The 21,947-nt window shown below is 46.9% G+C and overlaps 1 protein-coding gene across 1 annotated transcript in view; it reads left to right on the forward strand.

Moving 5' to 3' along the window:
• Asb18 (ankyrin repeat and SOCS box containing 18) overlaps positions 1–21,947 on the forward strand; it is a 57,745-nt gene that overhangs the window by 25,614 nt on the left and 10,184 nt on the right. The window contains exon 4 of the mRNA XM_027956193.2: positions 16,401–16,905. Coding sequence (XP_027811994.2) covers positions 16,401–16,905 — 505 coding nt within the window. The remainder of the gene's footprint in view (positions 1–16,400; positions 16,906–21,947) is intronic.

The following is a 21,947-nucleotide window of genomic DNA, read 5'->3' on the forward strand; positions in this document are numbered from 1 at the left end:
TCTGTCTCACGACAGCCTTCCAGGGGCGATAGCGGGGTCAGAGGGCAATGGAAGAGTCATCCCCCATCTCTCCTCTAGTTCACTGATCCATCTGGGAATTTTGACACCAATCCCACATTGTCTTGAATACTGAAGCTTCTTAATAAACCTTGAAGTCAGGAGTGTAATTCTAGGGCCATTCTTCCTTTTCAGTAGTTTGGCTAATCTAGCTCATTTGCATGCTCATATGAATATTAGATACAGTTGGTCATTTTCTTCAAAATAGCTAACTGGGTTTTCACTGGGATAGCTATGAATTAAATCCATCTGGGGAGTACTGACATCATAAAAATATTGAGACTGGTAACCCATGGGTCCGATGCATCCCTCCATATATTTAGGTCCTATAGCTTCTCTCAGCTGTGTTTTAGTTTTCAGTGCACAAGACTTGCAAATACTTTGTAAGATTGTTGCCTAGTCATCTTATATTGGAATCATAATATTGTTCATAATATTTTTATTCCAGCTTTGGACTATGTGTAGCTATTATATGAAACCAAAATAACCTATTTGTGTCTTAACCTTTTATCCTGCAAACTAACTAAACTCAGTCATTGTTCTGGTAACTTTTTATAAATTCTGTGGGATTTTTACATAGGAAATACATTTTTATGTAGGAAGCATATCATCTTCAAATAAACACTTTTACTTCTTTTGCCATACAGATGTCCTTTCCTATTTTCCTCCAGTGGCATGTTGAGTAGAGGTGGCTAGGGCAGACAGTTCTCCTTCTTCTGACCTTAGAGGAAAGCATTGAATGTCTCCTCCATTGTGTACGATATTAGATGTAAAGGCTTTATAGATTCTCCTTTTCAAAGATAGAACACTCCTCTTTATTTCTTCTTTGCTGAGGGTTTGTATTATGAGTGGATATCAAGTTTTATTAAATGATTTTCTTATATATACAGAGATGATGTGATATAATTTTTCATCTGTTAATTATAATGATTTACACTGATTTTCAAATGTCAAACCAACCTTGCATTCCTGGAATAAATCATACTTGGTCACAAAGTATTAGCTTCATATATATGTAAATACACATATGTACATGATGTTGGATTTGATTTGTTATAATTTTTCATATGTGTATATATTTTCATGAAAGATATTGGTCTATGGTTTTCTTGTAATGCCTGTCTGGTTTTGGTGTCAGAGTAATACTGGCCTCAGAAGTGTTCCCTCCTATTTTCTGGAAAACCTGCAGTTGTCCCTTAATGTTTGGTATAGTTCTTCTGTGAAGTCATCTGGGTAGGCATTTTCTTTGTGACAAGTTTCTAACTATGGATTCAAGCCCTTTACTAGGTAGAGAACTACACAGTTTCTTCCTTTCTTTTTCAGAGAGCTTTCAGTCTGTCTCTTATAAGAGATTTATCTCTTTCAACTAAGTTTTGAATTTATTGGCATAAAGTTGATCCTTGTTATTCTTTTAATAGCTGCAGAATCTATAGCAATATCACCTCTCTATCTCATGCAATTGGAATTCCCATCCCTCACACACAGTCTTGCCTTTGGTTTCATTGACTTTCTCTATTAGTTTTCTAAGTTTTGTTTCATTGATTTCCACTAGATCTCTTTTATTTTCCTATATATATATATATATATATATATATATATATATATATATATATATATTGGCCTTCATTTGCTCATCTTTTTCTAATTTCTTAAGGAAGATGCAAATGTCATTGATTTGAGAATTTTCTTATTTTGGGATGTAGGATTTTAGTAGTACATATGATCCTCCCATACTATTTTCTGAAGCTCACAGATGTTCCTATGTTGTGCTTTTAGTTTCAGTCAGCTCAAAATACTTTCTAAATTTCCTTTTGATTTTCTTTTTAATTTGAATCCTGGGTTAAAGTGTGCATTTAGTTTCCAAATGTTTGGGAATTTTTCATATATCTTTCCAGATATCTTTCTATTTCTAATTTAATCATTGTGTTTACAGAACTTACTTTGTATGACTTTACTCCTTATAAACTGACTGAGACTTACTTACATTCTAAAACAGGTTGTATCATGGTAAATGTTCCATGTACACTACAAAATAATGTGTGTGCATCTGCAGTTGTTGGGTGGACTGCTTCCTGGCTGCCATCAAGGGCATAGTTTCCCTCACTTGGGCCCAGAACAAGAGAGTCAGCCATCTATGAACTGAAACCTCTGAAACCATGAGCCAAAATAAGGCTTTCCTCCTCTAAGTTGTTCTTGTCACGTATTTTGGTCACAGCAGTACAGAACCTGACTGACTGTTCATGACATTCTTCATATTTGTTTTAAAAGTTATTTTAAAAAACAGTGTTAAACTCTGTGACTATAATTGTTGATTGATCTCTTTTTTCCTCATCGTTCTATCAGTTTTTGCTTCAAGTATTTTGAAGTTCTATTATCAGGTACACAAGTGGTTAGCATTGCTATGATGTCCTCTTGAAGAATGAACACTTTTTTCTTCTGATACTAGGCATTTAACCCAGGGGAGCTTACCCATTGAGCCACGTCCCCAGCCCTTTTTATGTTTTATTTTGAGACATGGCCTCACTAACTTTCTTAGGGCCTGGCTAAATTGCTAAGGCTGGCTTTGAACTTGTGATTTTCCTGCCTCAGCCTCCCAAGCACTGGGATTACAGGTGTGCACCACCATGCCCTGCAAGAATGGACATCTTTATCATTATGAAATGGTATTCTTAATCTCTAGTAGTATTCTTCAGCCTAAAATCACCTTGAATTTAAAAGACATAGTCTGTATTAATATAGCTTTCTTTAGATTATGGTAGGCCTTTTTCCATCTTCATCAGAAATCTATTGCTGTGTCCTAAATTAGTGCAAATGCAGAGACTCAAAACAACACACACTTCTTACCTCACAGTTTCTGGCATTTGGCCATGGCTTTGCTAGGTCTTCTGCTTCTGGGTCTCACAGGACTGCATGCTTGGTGATAACAAGGCCTACAGTCTCACCTGAATTGTCAACTGGGAATTTGCTACCAAACCTCTATGGCTACTGGCGGAATTCGGTTTCCCAGGTACTGTTGGACTAAGGGTCTCAGTTCCTGGCTGACATTGGTTGAAAACTGTCTTCAGTTCCTTTCTGTCCATTTTAGTCAGCTTTTTATTTAATTATTTATTTTATGCTGTGACCAAAAGGCCTGACAAGAACGATTTTAGAGAAGGAAAAGTTTACATGGGTATCACAGTTTCAGAAGTCTCAGTCCATAGACGGCCAGCTCATTGCTCTGGACACAAGATGAGGCAGGAAGAAGAAGGGTGTGGTGGAGGAAAGCAGCTTAGAACATGCTCCAGAAAACAGAAAGAGACCTTCCCTGACCACAGACAAAATATATACACCGCAGCACCTCCTCCAGCCACAGCCTAGTTGCCTACAGTGACCACCACCCATTTAATCCATTCAAGTGGATTAACACACTGACTTAATTGATTGGTTAAGGCTTTCAAAACCCTATGATTTTACTTCTGACTGCTCTTGCATTGTCTCACACATGAGCTTTAGGGGGCACCTAGTATCTAAACCATAACACTGTTGCTGGCCATTCCTGTTGCTATGACAAAATACCTTAGACTAAGTAACTTATAAATAATAGGAGTTTATTGCTCACATTTCTGGAGGCTAAAAAGTGCAAGGTCAAGGTGCCAGCAGATTCAGCAGCTGGTGAAGACTGCTCACTAAGATGGGGCCTTCTGGCAGAAAGGGTTGAAGAGATGGAAGGAATGGACTTGCTCCCTCAAACCTTTTTATAAGGATGTTAATTCTATCCATGAGGACAGAACCCTCGTGGCCTAATCACTTCCTAGAACCCACCCACCCACTTAATACTATTGCATTGAGGATTAGCTGTCCATGTAGATTTTGGAGAGACAAAACATGGAAATTATACCCCTTGCCATGTGGGACTCTGTAATATTGCAACTTGCTTCATCAAAGCATGTGAGCTGAGAAGACAATAGAGAGATTTTGCTAGTGAGATGGGAGTTATGATCTTCTGTAATCTACTCACAGAATTGACTCCCTATCACTTTTGCCATTTTCTATCAGCTAGAAGCAAGTCAAAGGTCCCACCCACATTCAAAGAGAGACTCAAGAGACGAACACTGGAAGTTATTCATGGCCTGATCGCTAGGAGACTAGGCCAGAAGCTGCCAGCCATACCAGCCTTTCACTTTGAACTTATGTGTGTGTGTGTGTGTGTGTTTTTTAAGTCAGCATCTTGTGGTAAGATCATCATTGGATCTTGACTTTTTATGTGTAATCTGACAGTCTTTGCTTTTTAATTTCATGTTTATATCACTTACATTTAATGTAATTTTGATTTGTTAGATTCAAAGTAAACCTTCTGCTTTTTTTCCCTATTTGGTTCATCTATTCTTTGCTCTTTATCACCTTTTTTTGCCTTCTAAACTTAGAAGTATTTTTCATAATTCCATCTTGTCTCCTTTTTGCTTATTAAATATAGCATTTTGTTGTGTTAGCATAGTGATTCCTTTAGGGTTTTCAGTATACATCTTTCCTTATCATAATCTGCCCTCAGTGATGTTCTTGTGTAGCGTAAAAGTCATATGATAGTATACTTCCATGTCTCTTCCGGCCTTTGTGCTATTGGTATCATACATTTCACTTCTACATTTAAGTCCCACAATATATTGTTATTATTTTGTTTAAATGGTCAATTTTCTTTTAAATATATTGAAATAATAAGAAAAAAGGGTTTTTTTATTTCTAGCCCTGTAGTTAGCATTTCCAGCTCCTTCATTGCTTTGTGTGGATCCAGCATTTCATTCTGGAATAGTTTTCTTTCTGCTTAAAGAACTTTCCTTAGTGTTTCTTGCACTGAAAGTCTGCTGGTGGTGAATGCTCTCAGATCTGTATATTTGAAAAATACTATTTCACCTGAATGTTTGAAAGGTGTTTTTGCCAGCTTGAGAATTCTGGAGTGACAGTTTGGTTTTTCTTGTCTTCCCCCTCCTTTTACCTCTCCCTCCTCCTCCTCCTCCTCTTCTTTTTCTGTACTGCAGACACATGACTCCACTGACTTCTAACTTGGTTGTTTTGTTTTTCAATGAGAAATCTGCTGTCCTCCTTATCTGTACTTCTTTGTACCTAATGTATCCTTTCCCTAGCTGTAAGATTTTCTACTTTTCACTGATTTTAAGCATTTGCTAAGGATGTGTCTTGATGTGATTTTCTTTCATCTGTTGATTTGTACTTTTCATCAAATTCAGAAAACTGTTGGCAATTATTTCTTCCCCTTTTTTTATACCCACTCCTTCTCTCCACCAGGGCCTTGGAGCACTAATCATGGTGTGCACACCATGCCTCTTGAAGTCTTTCCACAGTTTACTGGAGCTCTGTTATCTTGTGCAGTCTTTTTATCCCTCTGTGGCTGATTTATCTTTCCTTCTAAAACCCCTGATGTACCAGGAACCCTGTCTAATGTACTTTTCATCTTAGACGCTGTAGTTTCAACCTTAGAAGTCCAGTCTTGGCTCTTTTCCATATCCCTCATGTGTACTTCACACGCTCCGCCTTTCCTCTAGCCTCCCACACATATGAGGACAGTTGTAACTCTGCTTCAGTGTCCCTATCTGTGTCACTTCAGGGTCACTTTGGTTGACCTTGTTTCTCTTTATTTCACTGGGTACTGGATATTTTTGTATTTCTATCAATACTCTTTACTTTGGGATGTAAACTTACTTGGAAATAAATTGATCCTTTTGGGTCTTGCCTTTAATCTCTGCTAGGCAGGATGAGAGCAGGATTTAACAGAGGTGGATTTTTTCTCCACTCCTGGACAGCGTTTTCTTGAGGCTCCGGTGCATGGCTCATTAGTTGTGAGGTTTTATGCTCTGGTTGTGGAAACAGGCCTGTGCACTCTACAGGCACTCTCCCCTAACCCTTTCAAGGCTGTTCCTCATAGGCACACAGTAATCAGTACTCAGTACCCAAGGGGCCCCTCTGCAAATTCTTTCTCTCTGACTCTCCCTTCTCCAGTACTCTGCCCTCCACATTCCAGCTGCCTCTGCTCCCTAGGAGTGCAGATCCACCTCCAACTCCAGAGCTCACCAGCTTCTGCCTGCTCCCTTTACTGCACCTGGGAGCCTGGGGGCCCTTTAGGGGGCTGTTCAGTTTGCTGTACTACACCAAAGTTCTTAATTTTGACAAATGTACCCTCTAATATAACAAGTTAACTTCAAGGGAAACTGGGTGAAGGATGTGCAGGAACTCTCTGTTCTATCATCCCAACTCCTCTGTAAATCTGAAACAATTCTTAAATAAGAATGGGTTCTATTTTATTTTATTAGAAAAAAATGTTGCTTTTTGCTAAGAAATGAGAATGCAGTAGCTACGCAGAGCGCAAAACACTGTGAATCCTGACAGCAGCCCTCAGGAGAAACCAAGAGTCTGACACATGGACATCATGAAGAGCTGTGACCAGGTGCAGACCATTGGAGCTACTCATCTCATAACTGGGCAATAAAAACTGATTTTCTGGCTTCAGTTGGCTTTTCAAAAAAAGTCATACAGGTCTAGGACATTGTTTAATAAGGCCTTTGAAACGTCTTTGTATTAGAGTGGTTTTTTTTTTTTTTTTTAAATCTCCTTCTGTCTTCCTCTCGTTCCTCCTCTTCTTTTCTGTCCCGATTTCTCATCTAAATCTCTCTCTGTGAATCTTTCCCTTTGACAGTTTAATTTGGGAGTCTTGACTCATTCAAATCTTCACTATTGGGGAAAAGTTAAGTGATGGAGAAGCCAGAAGTTCACCAGCGCTAAGAAGCAGCTGACTTAGAACCCTCCACACCAATGATCACAACGGAAAACGCTGGCAGGATCCATTGAACACCTCTACAATAACGCAGCCAACTACCTTGAAGGATGAAAAGTTAATAGATGTCAGAAAGGACTTGAGGGTCCGACCAGGCTTTTCAGCTTTAAAGAGTTCCCCCTAAAGTTAGACTCCAAGGAGGTCTGGCTTTGGGGAGTATAAACATTATCACTTTGACAAGAAAGAGCTACTTTCTCTGGAATCTTTTTATACATAGTAGATTTTAGGTCATCCTTAATTTTTTTTACCTCCCGGTAGAGAGGGGGTCGTTGACCTACATACAGAGCCATTTCATTTTCTTACTCTTATGACAATGGTCCCCACACCTAGGGACCCAGCTCTGCTCTGCCCCTTTTAGTTGGCAATTCTCCATGGGCATAGGACTTTAAAACCTTTGAGTCTCTGAGTTCCTGGGATTTAAAAAAAAAAAATTATGTGTGCTTCCTTCCAACCAGCAAGCTTCAGAATTCAGAATCCAACACACAGAAAGGGATATCAGTCCTTTCATCTGGAAGCTTTTGAAGAGGTTTTCCCAAAAAGAAAAGTTCCAGTAAAGTTACCTGTGCACACTGGCGGCGGGCCGGCCAGCCTCGCCCTATTTATTACCAGATTCCTCCCCTCGACCCTTCCATTCTTACTCTGAGATAATTAAAATGAGAAAAGAATTTGTTGAGTCCAGATTCTTTTTCTTGTCTATAGCTGTCTTGATTTAAATGAAAGCCGGAACAACTCACTTCCTTCATGGGACTTATTCATGAAAAGCACACAGCTTTGCTTTTGGGGGGCTGGTTGTGTCAGATCAACTAAATGAAGAACAATTCATAAGCCAGAGTGAGATGAGGGGAAGAAACTAATTATCTCAAGTGGGAACAGACATCATGGAAGAAAACCATTGCACGATTCTTTTCTAGTTCTGACCCAGCCGATTGAAATCCGGGGAGACATAAACAAAGCACTAATGATTTGCAGGGCTGTGGTTCCAGGACCCCTGAGGACACCAAGATCCACAATGCTCAAGTCCCTTCTATAAAGTGGCACAGCTTTTGACACACATTCTCCCATGGACTTTAGATCATTCTGGATGACCTACAATACCTAGTACAATGTCAAAGATATGGTCTGTGCTTTTTAGGGAATAATGACAAGCAATAAAATTCTGTGTTCAGGCGGGACAGATGCAATTGGTTTAACAGCTTCAATCCCTGGTTGGCTGACAGTGCAGATGCAGAACCCATGGATGTGGAGGACCAACTGCACACCAATGATCACAACGGAAAACGCAGCCACTGTCGGGTCAGTATCTGAGCAGGAAGCTCAGGCTCCCTCCCCTACCCCACAGCCTCCAGCTGTTAACATGGGTTTTAACTGCATGAGAAGCAAGGCTCACAGGCTTGGATACGTCATCCAGAAAACACCCGCTCTTTCCACAGCTCAGATGAGTGCTCAATTCACCCTTCCAGTAGGAAGAAGGAAGACATGGTCTTTTTCTTGTCTATGGCTGTCTTGATTTAAATGAAAGCCAGGACAACTTGCTTCCTTCATGGGACACATTAATGAAAAGCACACAGCTTTGCTTTTTTGGACTGGTTGTGTTTGATCAACTAAATGAAAAACAATTTATTTGCCAGGAGTTCAACACATCTTAAGGAAGATTGAAGGAAGAGGAGCAAACCCCATTGGAGGACTTACTGTCTGTAGTTGAATGCATTCCTGAGTGTTAGCAGGTGTCTTTTTCCTACGATCATCTCGGGTCTGCAGGACTTGGTCATCCCCCATCACAAGATGAGAAAACTGAGGCTCAGAGAGGGCCAGTGCTTTGGCAGTGGACAGTGTCAGAGCCGGGGCCCCAAACCAAGCATTGTGCAAAGGATGCTGAGAGATTGCCTCTCCCTTATTGACTGATATATATATAAACTGCCTATCATCTGGAAGTAGTTCCACTCATCTGTAACCATTAACTTTCAAACATGTTCTATTACAGGCTTTCGAACCTTCCCAGCCTTTGGTGGCATTCTAGGCAGATTTACTCATCTTTTGCTTCCCTCTGGGCATAAGCCTTAATCAGACGCTGCATGAAAGACAGATGCCAATTAGCACATCAAAAGGCATTCACCACCTTCAGTCATCAGAAAAATGCAAATTAAAACCACAAAGATATTCACCATGTCACTGTAATGATACAGTCACTCAAAAAAATAAACATCTGACACCACCAAATGTCGACAAGAGTGTGGAGCCACTAGAACTCCCACACTTCGTTGCTGGGTGTGTAAAATGGTTAGATCTCTTTGGAACACTGGGAGTTAAAAGTTAAATGCATAACTACCTGCAATTCCACTTGTAGGTATTTACCTAAGAGTGAGAATAAATGTCTACAAAAAGATTTATACAAAAATGTTCTTAGCAGCTCTGTTCATAATAGTCACAAAGTGGAAAACATCTAAATGTCTATCAATATCAATAAGAGAATGGATTAAAAATCATGGTATATCTAAGCGATTGAATATGACCCAGCAATAAAAACAAGAACGACTTGCTCTGTGCTTAGAGCAATACAGATGAATTGTTGCATGCGCAGAGCAGATGCAAGAAAAATAGAAACTTCTAGAAAAAAATAAAACTGCACCATGGAGGGAGAAATTGCAGGGAGAAGTGGCTGCCTCTGAGGGTGATAACAAGTGGCAATCAATGCAAGAGGAAACATGGACATGTACTACATCTTGCCTGGGCTTTTGATTATGATGATATATTCCTTTGGAAAATTCATTCAATTATACTCTTAAGCCTATGCATTTCTCAGTATGTAAATTTTACTTTAAAGATTCATACACCTTTTCTCTCATCCAGATAAAAAAAAAAAAAAAAAAAAAAAAAAAACCCCACTCCCACCCCTCCTTTTTCTCCTCCTCTTACTCTGGTGCTTCTGGGTCTCCTTCTCCATCCAGTATGTTGGGACCAGGACAAGAGAGAAGGGGGAGAAGCACTGTCTATTCTTGTGTCCAGGAAGGACCCTGGTGATGCTGCTTGATGGACACGAGGGGAGGCAGTGGAGCTGATTTCTGAAATCTTGTTCCCTAAATCATGTCTCCATTCTCCAAGATGCAGGGCTCCATTTGTGATCTGAGGACAGTTTGCCCAAAATATCCCCTACTGCAGCCATGCAATGCTTCAGAAAAACATCAAATGGCAGCCATTGCTCCAAGGGAAACTGTGATGCTAGAAATGACCAATAAGGTTTTCTCCTGAGCCCCCACCACCCTGAGGATCTGTCTGTTCACATCAGCCATTTCCACTGTCATGCGTATGCCTGATAGTGTCATAACTTAGCATCCCAGGAGAAAGCAAGCCAGAAGGAAACACAGACAGCAATGGGGTGGACGGCAGGTCCCCAAAGGACAGCCTCAGCAGAAGGTCCAAGGAAATAAAAGTGGAACTGCTCCTCCATCAAAGTCTCAGGCCTGTGGCTCCCCCATGCTTCATGCAGAGCCAGCGGGGGAATCAGTCCACAGGAGGGAACCTTCTCCAACGGCGCCCTTAGACAATGATACTGCATTTCCCCAAGTCCCCACCCACTTTCATGCAGCATCCATATTGTCCTCTGCCCCCACCCAGGGACCCAGCCTGCGGCTCCAGGCACCCTTCCCCTGGGACATGTCTGCAGCCCATCTGCTGCCACGTCAACTCCAAGAAGGAAAGGAGCAGCAGCCGGGATCCAAGGAGACTAGCTCCTCATGCCCATCACCCTGCAGACACACTGCTGAGCACTGAGCCCCTTCTGTCTGTCAGAAGGGATTCTGGCAGCAATCATGTGAAGTAAAGGGCATGCCAGGATTGTCCAAGGGCTCCAGGGAATACGGCGAGAGAAACCGTTACCCAGGAGACAGCAGTTTCGCCTCCTTAATATTTCTAACAAGAGCTTATGAGCAGCGTCTTTTGTCCCCTGCAAAAAAAAAAAAAAAAATTAAGTGATGTGTTCATCTGGAATGTAGCCATATTGGTAGAGTTCTTTGTGGTGCTCATTGCTTTGTTCCTTCGGCATCATCTTTTTGTGGGTGTGGAATCCCTCCCTCGCCCAGGGGGGCTGGAGCTCACCATGTGCTGTGAGGCCACTGTGATGCCCTGGTCTCCACCTCCAGCCCCCTGCTCAGACCTCTGAAACTGAGTTGCACCCAGCACTAGGGAGAGTGAGACCTTCGTGCAGCAGCGTTGCTGGGAGTTCTGGGTGGGAGGAGGTGCTGGTGCCCACCCCACAGCTCGAGGCCCATGGGACAGGCTACCTCCTGCCCGAGCCCACTGCAGGGGCTGTCAGTGGGCCTCCCGGGAATTCCCGTGGAGTGCTAAGGAAGAAACACTCTCTGCCTTGAGAGGAGAGGAGCATGGGAGGGTCCTCTCTTTTGAATGAGTGAAGGAAGGAGGACCTTAGAGATAACTTGAGGGCCATGCTCAGTGTGGTTCCTGGCTCGTGGAAGGTTCTAGACCAATAACACAGGCACGCTTTGCTTACTGGCCCCATCCTCCTGACAAACTCGTCACTAGACCCCTCCATCCCTAGGCAGCTTCACACTGTAACATCACAACCACACAAGCCTAGACAGCATGACCCCTGCACACCCGGATGCTGGAGCCTATTGCTCCCAGGCTACGAATCAGGAGAGCATGTCAACTTACTGGATACTGAGGGCAATAATGTCTGTGTGAACAAACATCTAAACCTAGAAAGGGTCTAGCAAAAATCCTAGGAGTTAGGAATTTTTCAGCTCCGTTATAAAAGCTTAGGCGACCACCATCATGTATGCTCACGGAAACTGACCAAACACAGCCCGGCGGTCATGACTGTACCAGGAGCCAGCAGTGAGGTGGACCATGTAACTGAGCACTTGGAGCCAGACCAGCAGGCCACCTGGGCTATGTCCTGGCTGCAAGGTCTCATGCAAGCCACTGATCTTTTTTTAAGCCTTGATTTCCCTACCTGTAAATTCCACCAGAATCCTGAAGAGTTACAAGGACTCAAGGTCACATTTGTTTAAAAAAAAAAAAAAGACCAAGTACTGGGGAACCCATAGCCTTTCCAGCTTATAACTAGGAGGCAGGGGAGTACCATTTGGGGGACTGTGTGAAGTGATTGGAAGGCAGAGAAGATGGGACAGAGAAAAGGTGGGAAAAGGAAATCCTAAGGCCGACAGGCGGGGGGCCTGGCTGACAGAGCAGGGGGGCAGAGGAAGAGGCCAAGACAAGAAAGCCCGGGCTGGGCAGGACCTTCCGCCAGAGGAGGTGACCAGGCTGCTGCCTGGTGGACAGGAGCTGAGTTGGGAGAGAGTGGACTCCAAGATCACTTCCTCCTTAGCATGAATTAAGGTGACATGGATTCGACAGCCCTTGATGGCCCCTCTCCGTTCACTCCTGCCTCTGGGTCAAGCTACTCTTTCTTTGTGCTGTCAACCTTGGGCCCTGTAACAGCTGTCAGCACAGTCCTTATCCATGACAGGAATGAGGAATGGAGGGGGTGAGTGTGTCGGTCCAAGCACCTTCTTACAAGAGGCTGTGAAGATGCCATGGAGTCTCCTCCATCCCAGTGAGAGAAAGTGCCTCTCATGCTCCAGATGGGAGTGCACCCCCTGCTCCCCACACTCACTGTTCCGCACTGATCCAGGGCCCTTCCTGGCTTCTGCCCGTCCATCAGGATACCAGGAAACCTGTCGCAAGTCCCAGCTCTGAGTAAAAGGCTCAGCCCTCATGGGCTCCCCACACAAATCTGGGAGTTGTGCTCCCATCTAGGCCATTTCTTCAACTGGGGACACATACACAGCACTGAAATGAGGACCAGTGTTCGAGGGGGGGCCTGAGTGCCAGAGTCAGGTCTGAGAGGTCCCTGAGACTTTAGCCACTTTTCTGCTGATCGTGGACTGAGTTGTGACCGCCCAGCCGGTTCTACTCACCTTCCGGAGGCGTGGCCATGCCTACCCACATTCTGGGGCTGCAGCTTATGCGTGAACAGATCAGTGGACAAGTTGAGAGTGTCTGGGAAACTGGAAAGCAGGGCTGACATTATTCGAATCTGCGAGCTGCTGTTGGAGCTGCTGAGGGTGGCTTGTGATTAATAATGCCAGCTGTGGCCATATCAACCTGTTACTCTGACTTACGTTGGAACATTTGAAAATACAGGCAGGTGAAAAGGAAATCAAAGCCCCCGTCACCCAGTCATCCAGAGACAACGCACGCTGCCCTGCCTTGTCTGGTCTTTCCTTCCACACACATAGACATGGGCAGCTTTTCTACATGGGACGGCACAGTGCTGTTTGGTATTGGACTATCCACACGTCCAGGACACAGCCCCCTCCACACCATCACTCGGGCTTTCAAGCTTCATTTTTTTTTTTTAAGATTTTTTTAAGAAGATGGACACGTTATCTTTACTATATTTATTTTATTTCTTTTTATGTGGTGCCAAGAATCCAACCCCAGTGGCTCACATGTGCAAGACAAGAGCCCTACCACGGAGCCACAGTCACAGCCCCCTTGAGCTTCATTTTTTAAAATATTTTTTTAGTTGTAAATGAACACAATACCTTCATTTTATTTATTAATTTTTATGTGGGGCCAGGGATGGAACCCAGTGCCTCACGCATGCTCGGCAAGCACTCTGCCACTGAGCCACAGCCCCGGCCCGCGAGCTTCGTTTTTATTAACTGCCCACAGTGTGCCGACAGAGACGCGCCCTCTGCCAATCTGTGCTGTTGTGTGGCTTCGTACCTGCGATTCTGCAGTGCTAACCACTGCCCACGGTCAGAAAGGCCAAGGTCGAGCTACCTGGAAGCTCCTCATTAAGACAGAAAAGAGCATCTTCCACCCTCTGAAATGCGGGCCAGTGTCCTGGTTCTTCTGACAGGTGTCTGGGCTGCAGACAGCAGCCCGGCCATCCACCAGTTAGGCTGAGGACCTGGAAAAGAGGACTGGCTCTGTTTCCTGGGGGACATCTTTGGAGGCTGAGGTGCTTTAAAAAAAAATGTAGAAGAAAATGGTTTGTAATTGTTTGCTAGTTTCAGAGGCAAAAAAAAAAAAACAGAACCCTTGATTTCTAACCTCCTGCGGCATGGTTCAGCATTTCTCCCAGAGTCAAGCAGGAAGACGCTGGAGCGCTCTGATTATAAAATTTGCATGTTCTCCTAGCTGGTTACCGTGCCAAGGGACATTTCACATCACATTGTACTGTTTGTCAAAAATCTTTTGCCCAAACAGACCACTTCTCAAGATACTGCTGATGCTGAGGCTAAACAAACACAAAGGTAGAATTTAAAATACTGAGAGTTCCTAAGAGGAAATATAAAGAGATTGAGAGGCAGCCACTGTCTGCTCTGAACCTTCAGATCTGGTTCAGAGCCCAGGTAGATAAATGACAGAAAAACAACAGAAACAAGGCTGCAAAGTGTTGATTCATGAAAAGCGCCTGTTCAACGTGCTTTCAGGGAACACCAGCACTTTTAGGCCAGGTGCCTCAGGAGACACCGAGACAGAGACATCAAAGAGCCCCCATGTCCACATTCGAGGAGCCAACAATCTAAGAGAGGAGACAAAGGTGCCAGCAAATGTTGGAAACATGGTGTGACAAGTCATGCCTGGGCACCTGCAGGCTAGATGCAGGACAACACAGAGCTGCAGCTCTCTGCCTGGTGGCTGTGGGGAGACTTTTGAGAGGAAGGAAGGATAGGAATGTGGGGGCCATTGTGGTGCCAGGGGCTTAGGAGGAAGGGAGAACATGCAAAGGGAGAACGAAATGGCTAGGGGTTCTAGGGACCACCCCTGGTGAGGTAGGACTGAAGTGCAGCTGGGTGGAGCCTCCCAAGGTGAAGCTGGTGAGGTCCACGGGAGCTGGATCCCGGGGCAGCTGGTGTCCTGAGAAAGGAGCAGGGCTTTGCCACCAGTTTTAAGCAGGTGTGGCTCTTCTGATTCACATTGGCAAGCCTCTTTCTGGATGGCACGGAGCTTCCCAGATTGGAGCAAGGGACAAACTAGGAGACCTGTGAACATTCCAGCAAGAAGTGATTTGGCCTCTCAAACGACAGTGACAGTCAATGGAGGGAGGAAGCCATTCAGGTGATTATTAAAGAGATGGCACCAACTGGCTGAGGCACCAATGCAGAGGGGAGTGAGGGAGGGACAGGACAGAAGAAAGACAGAGAGCAAGTAAGCTGCTGAGCAAGACCCTGGGCATGCTGAAGAGGAGCCCAGGGAGGCAGGGCGCAGGAGGCCTCCTCCTCGAACCCGGGAAGACAGCACAGCAGTGGTAGAAACAGCTTACAATACCTGTTGGAACAGACTCCTGTGCAGGAGGCAGGCAGGTGGGGGGTTCCTGGAGTGCACTCTGAATGGAGCAGGTACAGTACTGAAGAGAAGGATGGGGCAGAGTCACAGGGCTCAGCACCCTAGAAAGCTGAGGAACGAGGACTCAGCCTCCAGCACTGAAAAACAGTAAGTAGCAGGAGCCGCGAGGCCGCTGAGACCAAGGCCAGTCCCCTCAGGCAGTGCTTTCCCAGCGGGCTCAGCCGCCAGGAGAGCGAGAGGAATGAACTCCAGGTTAAAGGGGTGGCCATCTGATGCAGGGCATGGAAACCATTGCAATTCAAGGGAACTGAAGATTAAGAAAGGGAAACCGGTGACCCCAGTGCTGCCCGGGGATCAAGGAAAGCCAGGAAGGGCTGAGAGGCAGAGGTCAAGGACTCAAGGCTCATTAGGTGCCCACCCTCAGATGGAGCAGACTGAGTCTTCCACCAGGTACTAGGTCATGAGGTCCAGCATGGGCCTGTCTGGAAACAGCCACCATTGGAATGGCAGTCGAGGTGTCAGGAGTGCTTCTAGGGGCAGCCACTCTTCCCGGAGAGGCCTTGGCAACTCGGCTCAGATACAGTCTAGGAACCAGCAGAAGACACCCACCTCTGGGGGAGACAGCAGCCTCACATGGGGACCTGGAGACCTCAGAAGACTGTTGGGGTTACTGGGCTACAGCCCAAATTCACAGTCCCATCCAAGAGAGTCTGTTTGGGATAAAGGTCGCCCCACAGCTGGACATGGTTCTGTTTCCACCTGACCTTCCAGCGCTGGGTTGAGGACATGGCCGTGTTGCACTGAGTCGGTGCTGTTGAGGGATAGATAAACTATCCATGGGAACAAGGAGGGCTCTCGTGGGTTTCACTCTCCAGGTGTAACAAGGAACGCAGGTGACCAGTGCATGGAGAACTGTCATTCGTCCACATTACTTTCCCAAGTAGCACCAAGTTTTAACTCTGACTTTTTACGAAAGGTCCCAGGCTATTCCCGTTTTGTTTTTTGTTGTTGTTTTGTTTTGTTTCCAGATAGTTTGAATTCCTGTACCCTTTGCCCTGGAGACCCAAATTCATGGTTTTTCTCAGGCTCACTCTTGGTATTTAAGTGGGCTAAACCGCGGCGTAAACTCCAGCCTACAGGCAGTAGATTGGGGGCTGCGGGGGTGTGTGTCTTTCCCCTGGTGACAGCCTTGGCCTCCCCGCAGGTGCGCGCAGGCGCTGCTGGAGCATGGTGCCTCGGTGCAGCTCCCGGGCGGCGCGGGCCGGGACACGCCGCTGCACGTGGCAGCGCAGCACGGCCTGGACGAGCACGCACACCTCTACCTAGGCCACGGGGCGCGCGTGGACGCGAGGAACCGCCGCGGCGAGACGGCCCTGAGCTTGGCCTGCGGGGCGGCGCGGAAGCCCGACGAGCACGCGCGCTGCCTGCGCCTGTGCGCGCTGCTACTGCAGCGCGGCGCGGCGGCGGACGCGCGCGACGAGGACGAGCGCAGCCCGCTGCACAAGGCCTGCGGCCACGCGCGCCACAGCCTGGCGCGCCTCCTGCTGCGGTACGGCGCGGACGCGGGCGCGCTGGACTACGGCGGAGCCTCGCCGCTGGCCCGCGTGCTGCAGACCGCCGCCTGCGCGCCCCAGGCCGCGCCGCAGCTCACGGTGCAGACGCTGCTCAACCACGGCTCCCCCACCGTGTGGCCCGACGCCTTTCCCAAGGTAAGGCGAGCCCCAGCTGGGCTGGCATGCGCCACGGATGGCCATCCGTGGCAGATGGCGGAAGAGCATCCCCAGGGAGCTTTGCCACGCAGAGGCTGGACTTGGGAGCTGGCTTTGCATGCAGCGCTTTCAAACTTTGACGGGCCCAGGCCCCCCGGGGCGATTCTGGGATGGAGGCTCTGCGTTTCTAACAAGCTCCCAAGTGAGGCCGAGGCTGCTGATCTTAGAACCCCACTTTTTGAGAATCAAAGGCCTAGAAACTTCCTAGGGGTCAGAGTCACAAGGAAATTAAGAGGTTGGGCTGTAAGTAGCATATCAGAACATACCCTTTCAAAGGAGTAACGTGGGGACCTCTGGCGTTTATTTCAATGACGTTATCACGACTCAAAACACGTTGGCGGTTTTCGTCTTCTGGTGTTATTTTCAGAAAGATGAAAAAATAGTCTCTGTTTGCATCTGGTGTTTGATCTAAAACGAAATTACCCAGCCTCGTCCTCTGCCTTGTTAATGATAGCACTTAACACCCTCGCAGATTCCTCTCCTTTAGTCTCGTAGCACTGATGTGAAATTCTCCATAGGGACGATTTTGTCCAAACATCCGTCTACCTGAGTTTCCATACGTGAAGTGCCTCCTTCTGGGTCACAGCTGTGTTGAGACCTCAACTCCATTTCCCAGGTTCTTACCTTTGTAAACTTGACATCCGATCCACCTGTCAGATCTGCCCTGAAATAATAATGATGAAGAATAAAGATTTCTCATCAGAGAAAATACCCAAAAGGCAGGGAGTGTTTCCAAAAGAAGTTTCCAAAATGTTGTTTGGAGTAGGAAATTGCCCTTCCCAAAGACTTCATTGAAGGAAATCACTTCATTGGATGTAAAATTTTTGTGTATTTGACATAAAATTGATCTCATTACCCAAGACGCAAAGTCATAGGCAAATGACATTTTTTGGTCTGGCATGTTTTTAATAGATATCAGGAAGGTTGTTACCCAAAAGAACAGTATCTGAAACTGTGCAGTTCACATATTTCTGCCAATGCTAACTCTGCATTACAGATGCATTCAGGGTAGAGAGTATGTCTACAAAAGGAAAGGTAAAAAGTGGGAAATCCACTGAGACCAACATGATGTCCCTTTATGTGACCAATATGATGGCCCTTTTCTGTCACTATCTCCCTAAGGTGCTCCTCCAAAGCATTTCAACATGGTAGACTCTTAAAGGGAGGAAACGCCAGCATGCCCTTTGTGTTCATAATCTTTGTGTTCATAATTTAGCCCTTAACCTTTCCCATTACTAGCAGGCTTAGTTCATCAATCTGTGTTATAGAAGCAAAACTCACCGCTGCCCTGCCAATCACATTGCATCTGCATTAAACCATGACGTGCACTTCAACACTCCTTGTATGACACTGCATACAGAATGAAAGGAGAAACCTTACAGGATGAGCCTCAAGTGGAAAATACATGCAGCCATTTTTAAAGAAAAAATTAGGAGTCAATATGTGCCAGTAGCAACCAGGAATAATCCTTCATTAGCCTTGATGTCATTTTAGTGCACATGATCTTTGCCCAGGTTTTCAAGTTTTGAGGGCAGACTCACAGCCATCCCCTCTGGAGACCTCTAGTGCCTGAACTCTGTCTCCAAGCTACAGGAAATACCCTGCCTTGACCTAGAGATGAAGGACAAAGCCTCTGGCCCATCTTCAAGAATCTGTTCTGGATCCCCAAAACTATGTCAGCCACACATGACTGGTATATAGTCAGTGGTCCAGCTACCTCTGCCCGGGCAGGCTGGGATGAGTCCAGGTTTACTAGGCAGTGAGAGGTGCTTGGCCCCTGGTCTAACAATATCTATCCAGTCAATTCCACCCCAAAGTGGGAAGATTTGGATTTTTATTTTGAGAAATCTTCAATATCTTGAAGTTTCACCCAAGCGTTCCCACTACTGCCTACCCTGTGCTCAGGTGGTGCAGACAATGCAGCCCTTTGATCAGTGATGTTGAATGAATGCAAAAGGTTCCAGCAACTATAGGGTATGCAGCCGCCTTTAATCTCTGGACAATCCTCACACTTCCAGGGGGTGCCCCCACACCTGGCCAGGAGCAGCTGGTGGATGGGGACACATGTACCACACTGAGAATCCTCCAAGCAAAGGTAGAAGTGCCTGTGACATTCTAACCTTGCCCCAGGACAACCAGACAATATGCTGTGATCTGGAGGCGGCATCTTCCTCCCCCAGGCTCCCCAAGAGTGTCCCACTGGGGAAGGGGTCTAATCACGCACAACATCAAAGGGACAGGCCCAAGAGGGCTCGGCAGCCTTGGCTAGTGCCCACAAACACTCACACAGGCCACAAAGACGCTCATCAGAGAAGACTCAGGCGCCACGGCGAGGCAAGCACAGGGCCACTGGGAATGTCACAGAGCATGCAGCCAGTGGGCAGCAGCCGTACTTTAAATAGATGTAAAGAGACACCCATGGAGCTCAGAATGACTGAGGCACAAAGCTTCACAGCGAGCTTGGGACATAAATCACCATTCCCCCACACCAAGACAAGGACCCACCTCCTCGGCAGCAGGCGGACACAAGGATCTACCGGAGCCTGGCTCAGTGCTCCGTGGAGAATCAAAGGGTATCCAGGCTTCCAGGCCTCTCTTCCCCTCTGAGCTGCAGTTCACACCAGAAGCAGGCGCAGGTGGCCAGCTGCAGCGCCATGTGGGCTCTGCAAGGTGTCACACCAGGTTAGGGTCAGGCCTGGCAAATGCCGGCAGGAGGCAGAGATGGGCCTGAAAGTGTTGGCACCTGCCATAGGCCCACCGTGTGGACTGGATGCTTGATCTGGATAAAGGAAAAGGCTCGAGTTTCTCTCCTGCTCCTTCCTACCTGGAAGGCGCGTTCAGAAGCCAGTAATGAAGCCCAGCTTCCCCTTCTCCCTGGCACCTCCCACCTCTTTGAAGAGCACATTTTTGGTTCAATCTCAGAACACGATTTTGGAGCCACAAAGGGAGGGGTGCCCTTAAGTCCAGCCCCCTCCAAAACTGACATGGTAGACCCATAGTCGCGGAGCTGTGGGGTGGAACACCAGAACCCTACCAAGTCCCTTCACCTAGAATCACTGCCGTCCCCTGCCTCCTCCCCCTCCCTGGTTCTCAGTTGGCAGCCACCTGGAATCAGTGCTTGGATTAAGTGGCCAGTCTCATTTGTTCCCCAGTATCACCCAACCACCTCCACAGAACTTGTCATTTGCGTTCACCATGTGTGTGACCAAGCATTCTAGCCCCTCCAGCCCTGACCCCTATGTTGTACTGCTTCCCAAAGCCACTTCTGTGACCCGTGGAGCAGAGGTCACCCTGAGCAGCAGAAATGCACCTGCAGAGGGTCATAAACAGTTCCTCCTGGGACATGACCAGGAGTCAGGGAAGTGCAGGACAACGCCACGGTGAAGGTTCCCCAGGCCGCAAAGTACCCACTTCGCCTCCCGAGGGCATCCTTTGCACACTGAGTTATGCATTCAGTAGGCATGTCTTGAGAACTTCTGGGCTGGAATTAGAGAGACCACATGTGTTCCCGGCCCTCATGGAGTGAGCTGAACAACCACACGTGCCAATGTGAAATCGCTGTGGTGACAGTTGCCACAAAGCCAAGAGCAGATGGGGGCTGGTCTGGTGGGGGATCAGAGGCTACACCGAGCACATGATGAGTACTCCCAGAGGAGCCTGGAGACCCAGCTATGTGAGGCCTCCGGAAGGGACTTGTTCCAGACGGAAGGAACAGCAGGGACCGAGAACTGAGTCTGGACAGCCAGGCGGAGGCCTTGCCGTACAGTGTGGGATTCTGCAGTAGTGCACACCTGTGAGCCCAGCCCCAAGAGAGGCTGGGGATTGCAAGTTTGACGCCAGCCTCAACAATTCAGCAGGACCCTGCCCCAAAATAAAAACAAAAAGGGCGGATGATGTAGCCCAGTGGTAGAGCATCGCTGGGTTCAAGCCAAGTACCAAAAGCAAAAGTCAAAAACTGTGGGAATCTACTCCATCGTTTTTAAGCGGAGGAAGTGCCATAATCTAACTCATGTTTTAAAATGATTTCTCTGCAGTCCTGTAGAGAACATGCTGGAGTAGAAGGCAGAGGGAAACCACTGGCCATTGTGGAAATCCAGTTGAGGGGTGCACTTGGCTTGAACAACACGGGGTGGAGGTTGGTGCGGGTAATGACAGATTCTAGAAATATCTGGAAAGCCCTGGTCTTGCCTCACCTGGATGTTGACAATGCCAAAATAGGGGCCTTAAATGTTGACGTTTTCTTCTTGACCTAGTTACAGAATCAGATAAAGTGACTTCACCTATTTACCCCAGTTTCACAGGATTTTAGGGGAGAACCTGGGATAGCAGTAGTCAAAACCCAGGGCCCCGTTTCCTGTCTTCACAGCCGCGTGCTCGGGCTCCCGGGGAGGGACGAGCCATCATAGGAGCGCCTCTGTTTTCTTGCCCTTGTTTTATTTCTCCATCTACATATAAAGCAACGTGCCTCTGTGATTTCTCCCCTTAATTTTCTCTCTGCCGCCTCATTAGCTGGAGAGGGTCTGCGTGGACACTAATGACATCAGCATGTCAGAGTAATGTGGCAGCCGCCTCTCCACAGACAGCAAGGAGGCAGCGGAGATTTTTAAACTGTGTTGGCGTAAAAATAATGAAGGCAGCCAGCTGCCTGGCAAACAGAGGGGCACAGCGCTGAGGGGCCGGGAGGGGCGGGGAGCCCCAGAGAGGTGGAACAGCGGAGAGACAGAAAATGAATTCCCAGAGACAGGCAATAAGACTTTGTCACAGTCTGTGACCCGGGGTGGGGGAGGGGTGGTGCTCTGCCTCTGAGGGCAGGCAGCTCTTCCCAGGCGGGGGACATTCGTGTTCCATGCCGTCCCTGGGAGCCATTTAACACTGCAGAGTAGTGACAGGGCCAATTGGGGGGTCGCTGGGAGAGCGAAGTTAGCAAGGGCTAAGGAAGGCCTTGGAATTGTTTAGGACGCCATCTCCATAGGCCCAGACCT

The sequence above is a fragment of the Marmota flaviventris genome, chromosome 11 (genome assembly GCF_047511675.1).
Source record: "Marmota flaviventris isolate mMarFla1 chromosome 11, mMarFla1.hap1, whole genome shotgun sequence".
Classification (NCBI taxonomy): Eukaryota; Metazoa; Chordata; class Mammalia; order Rodentia; family Sciuridae; genus Marmota; species Marmota flaviventris.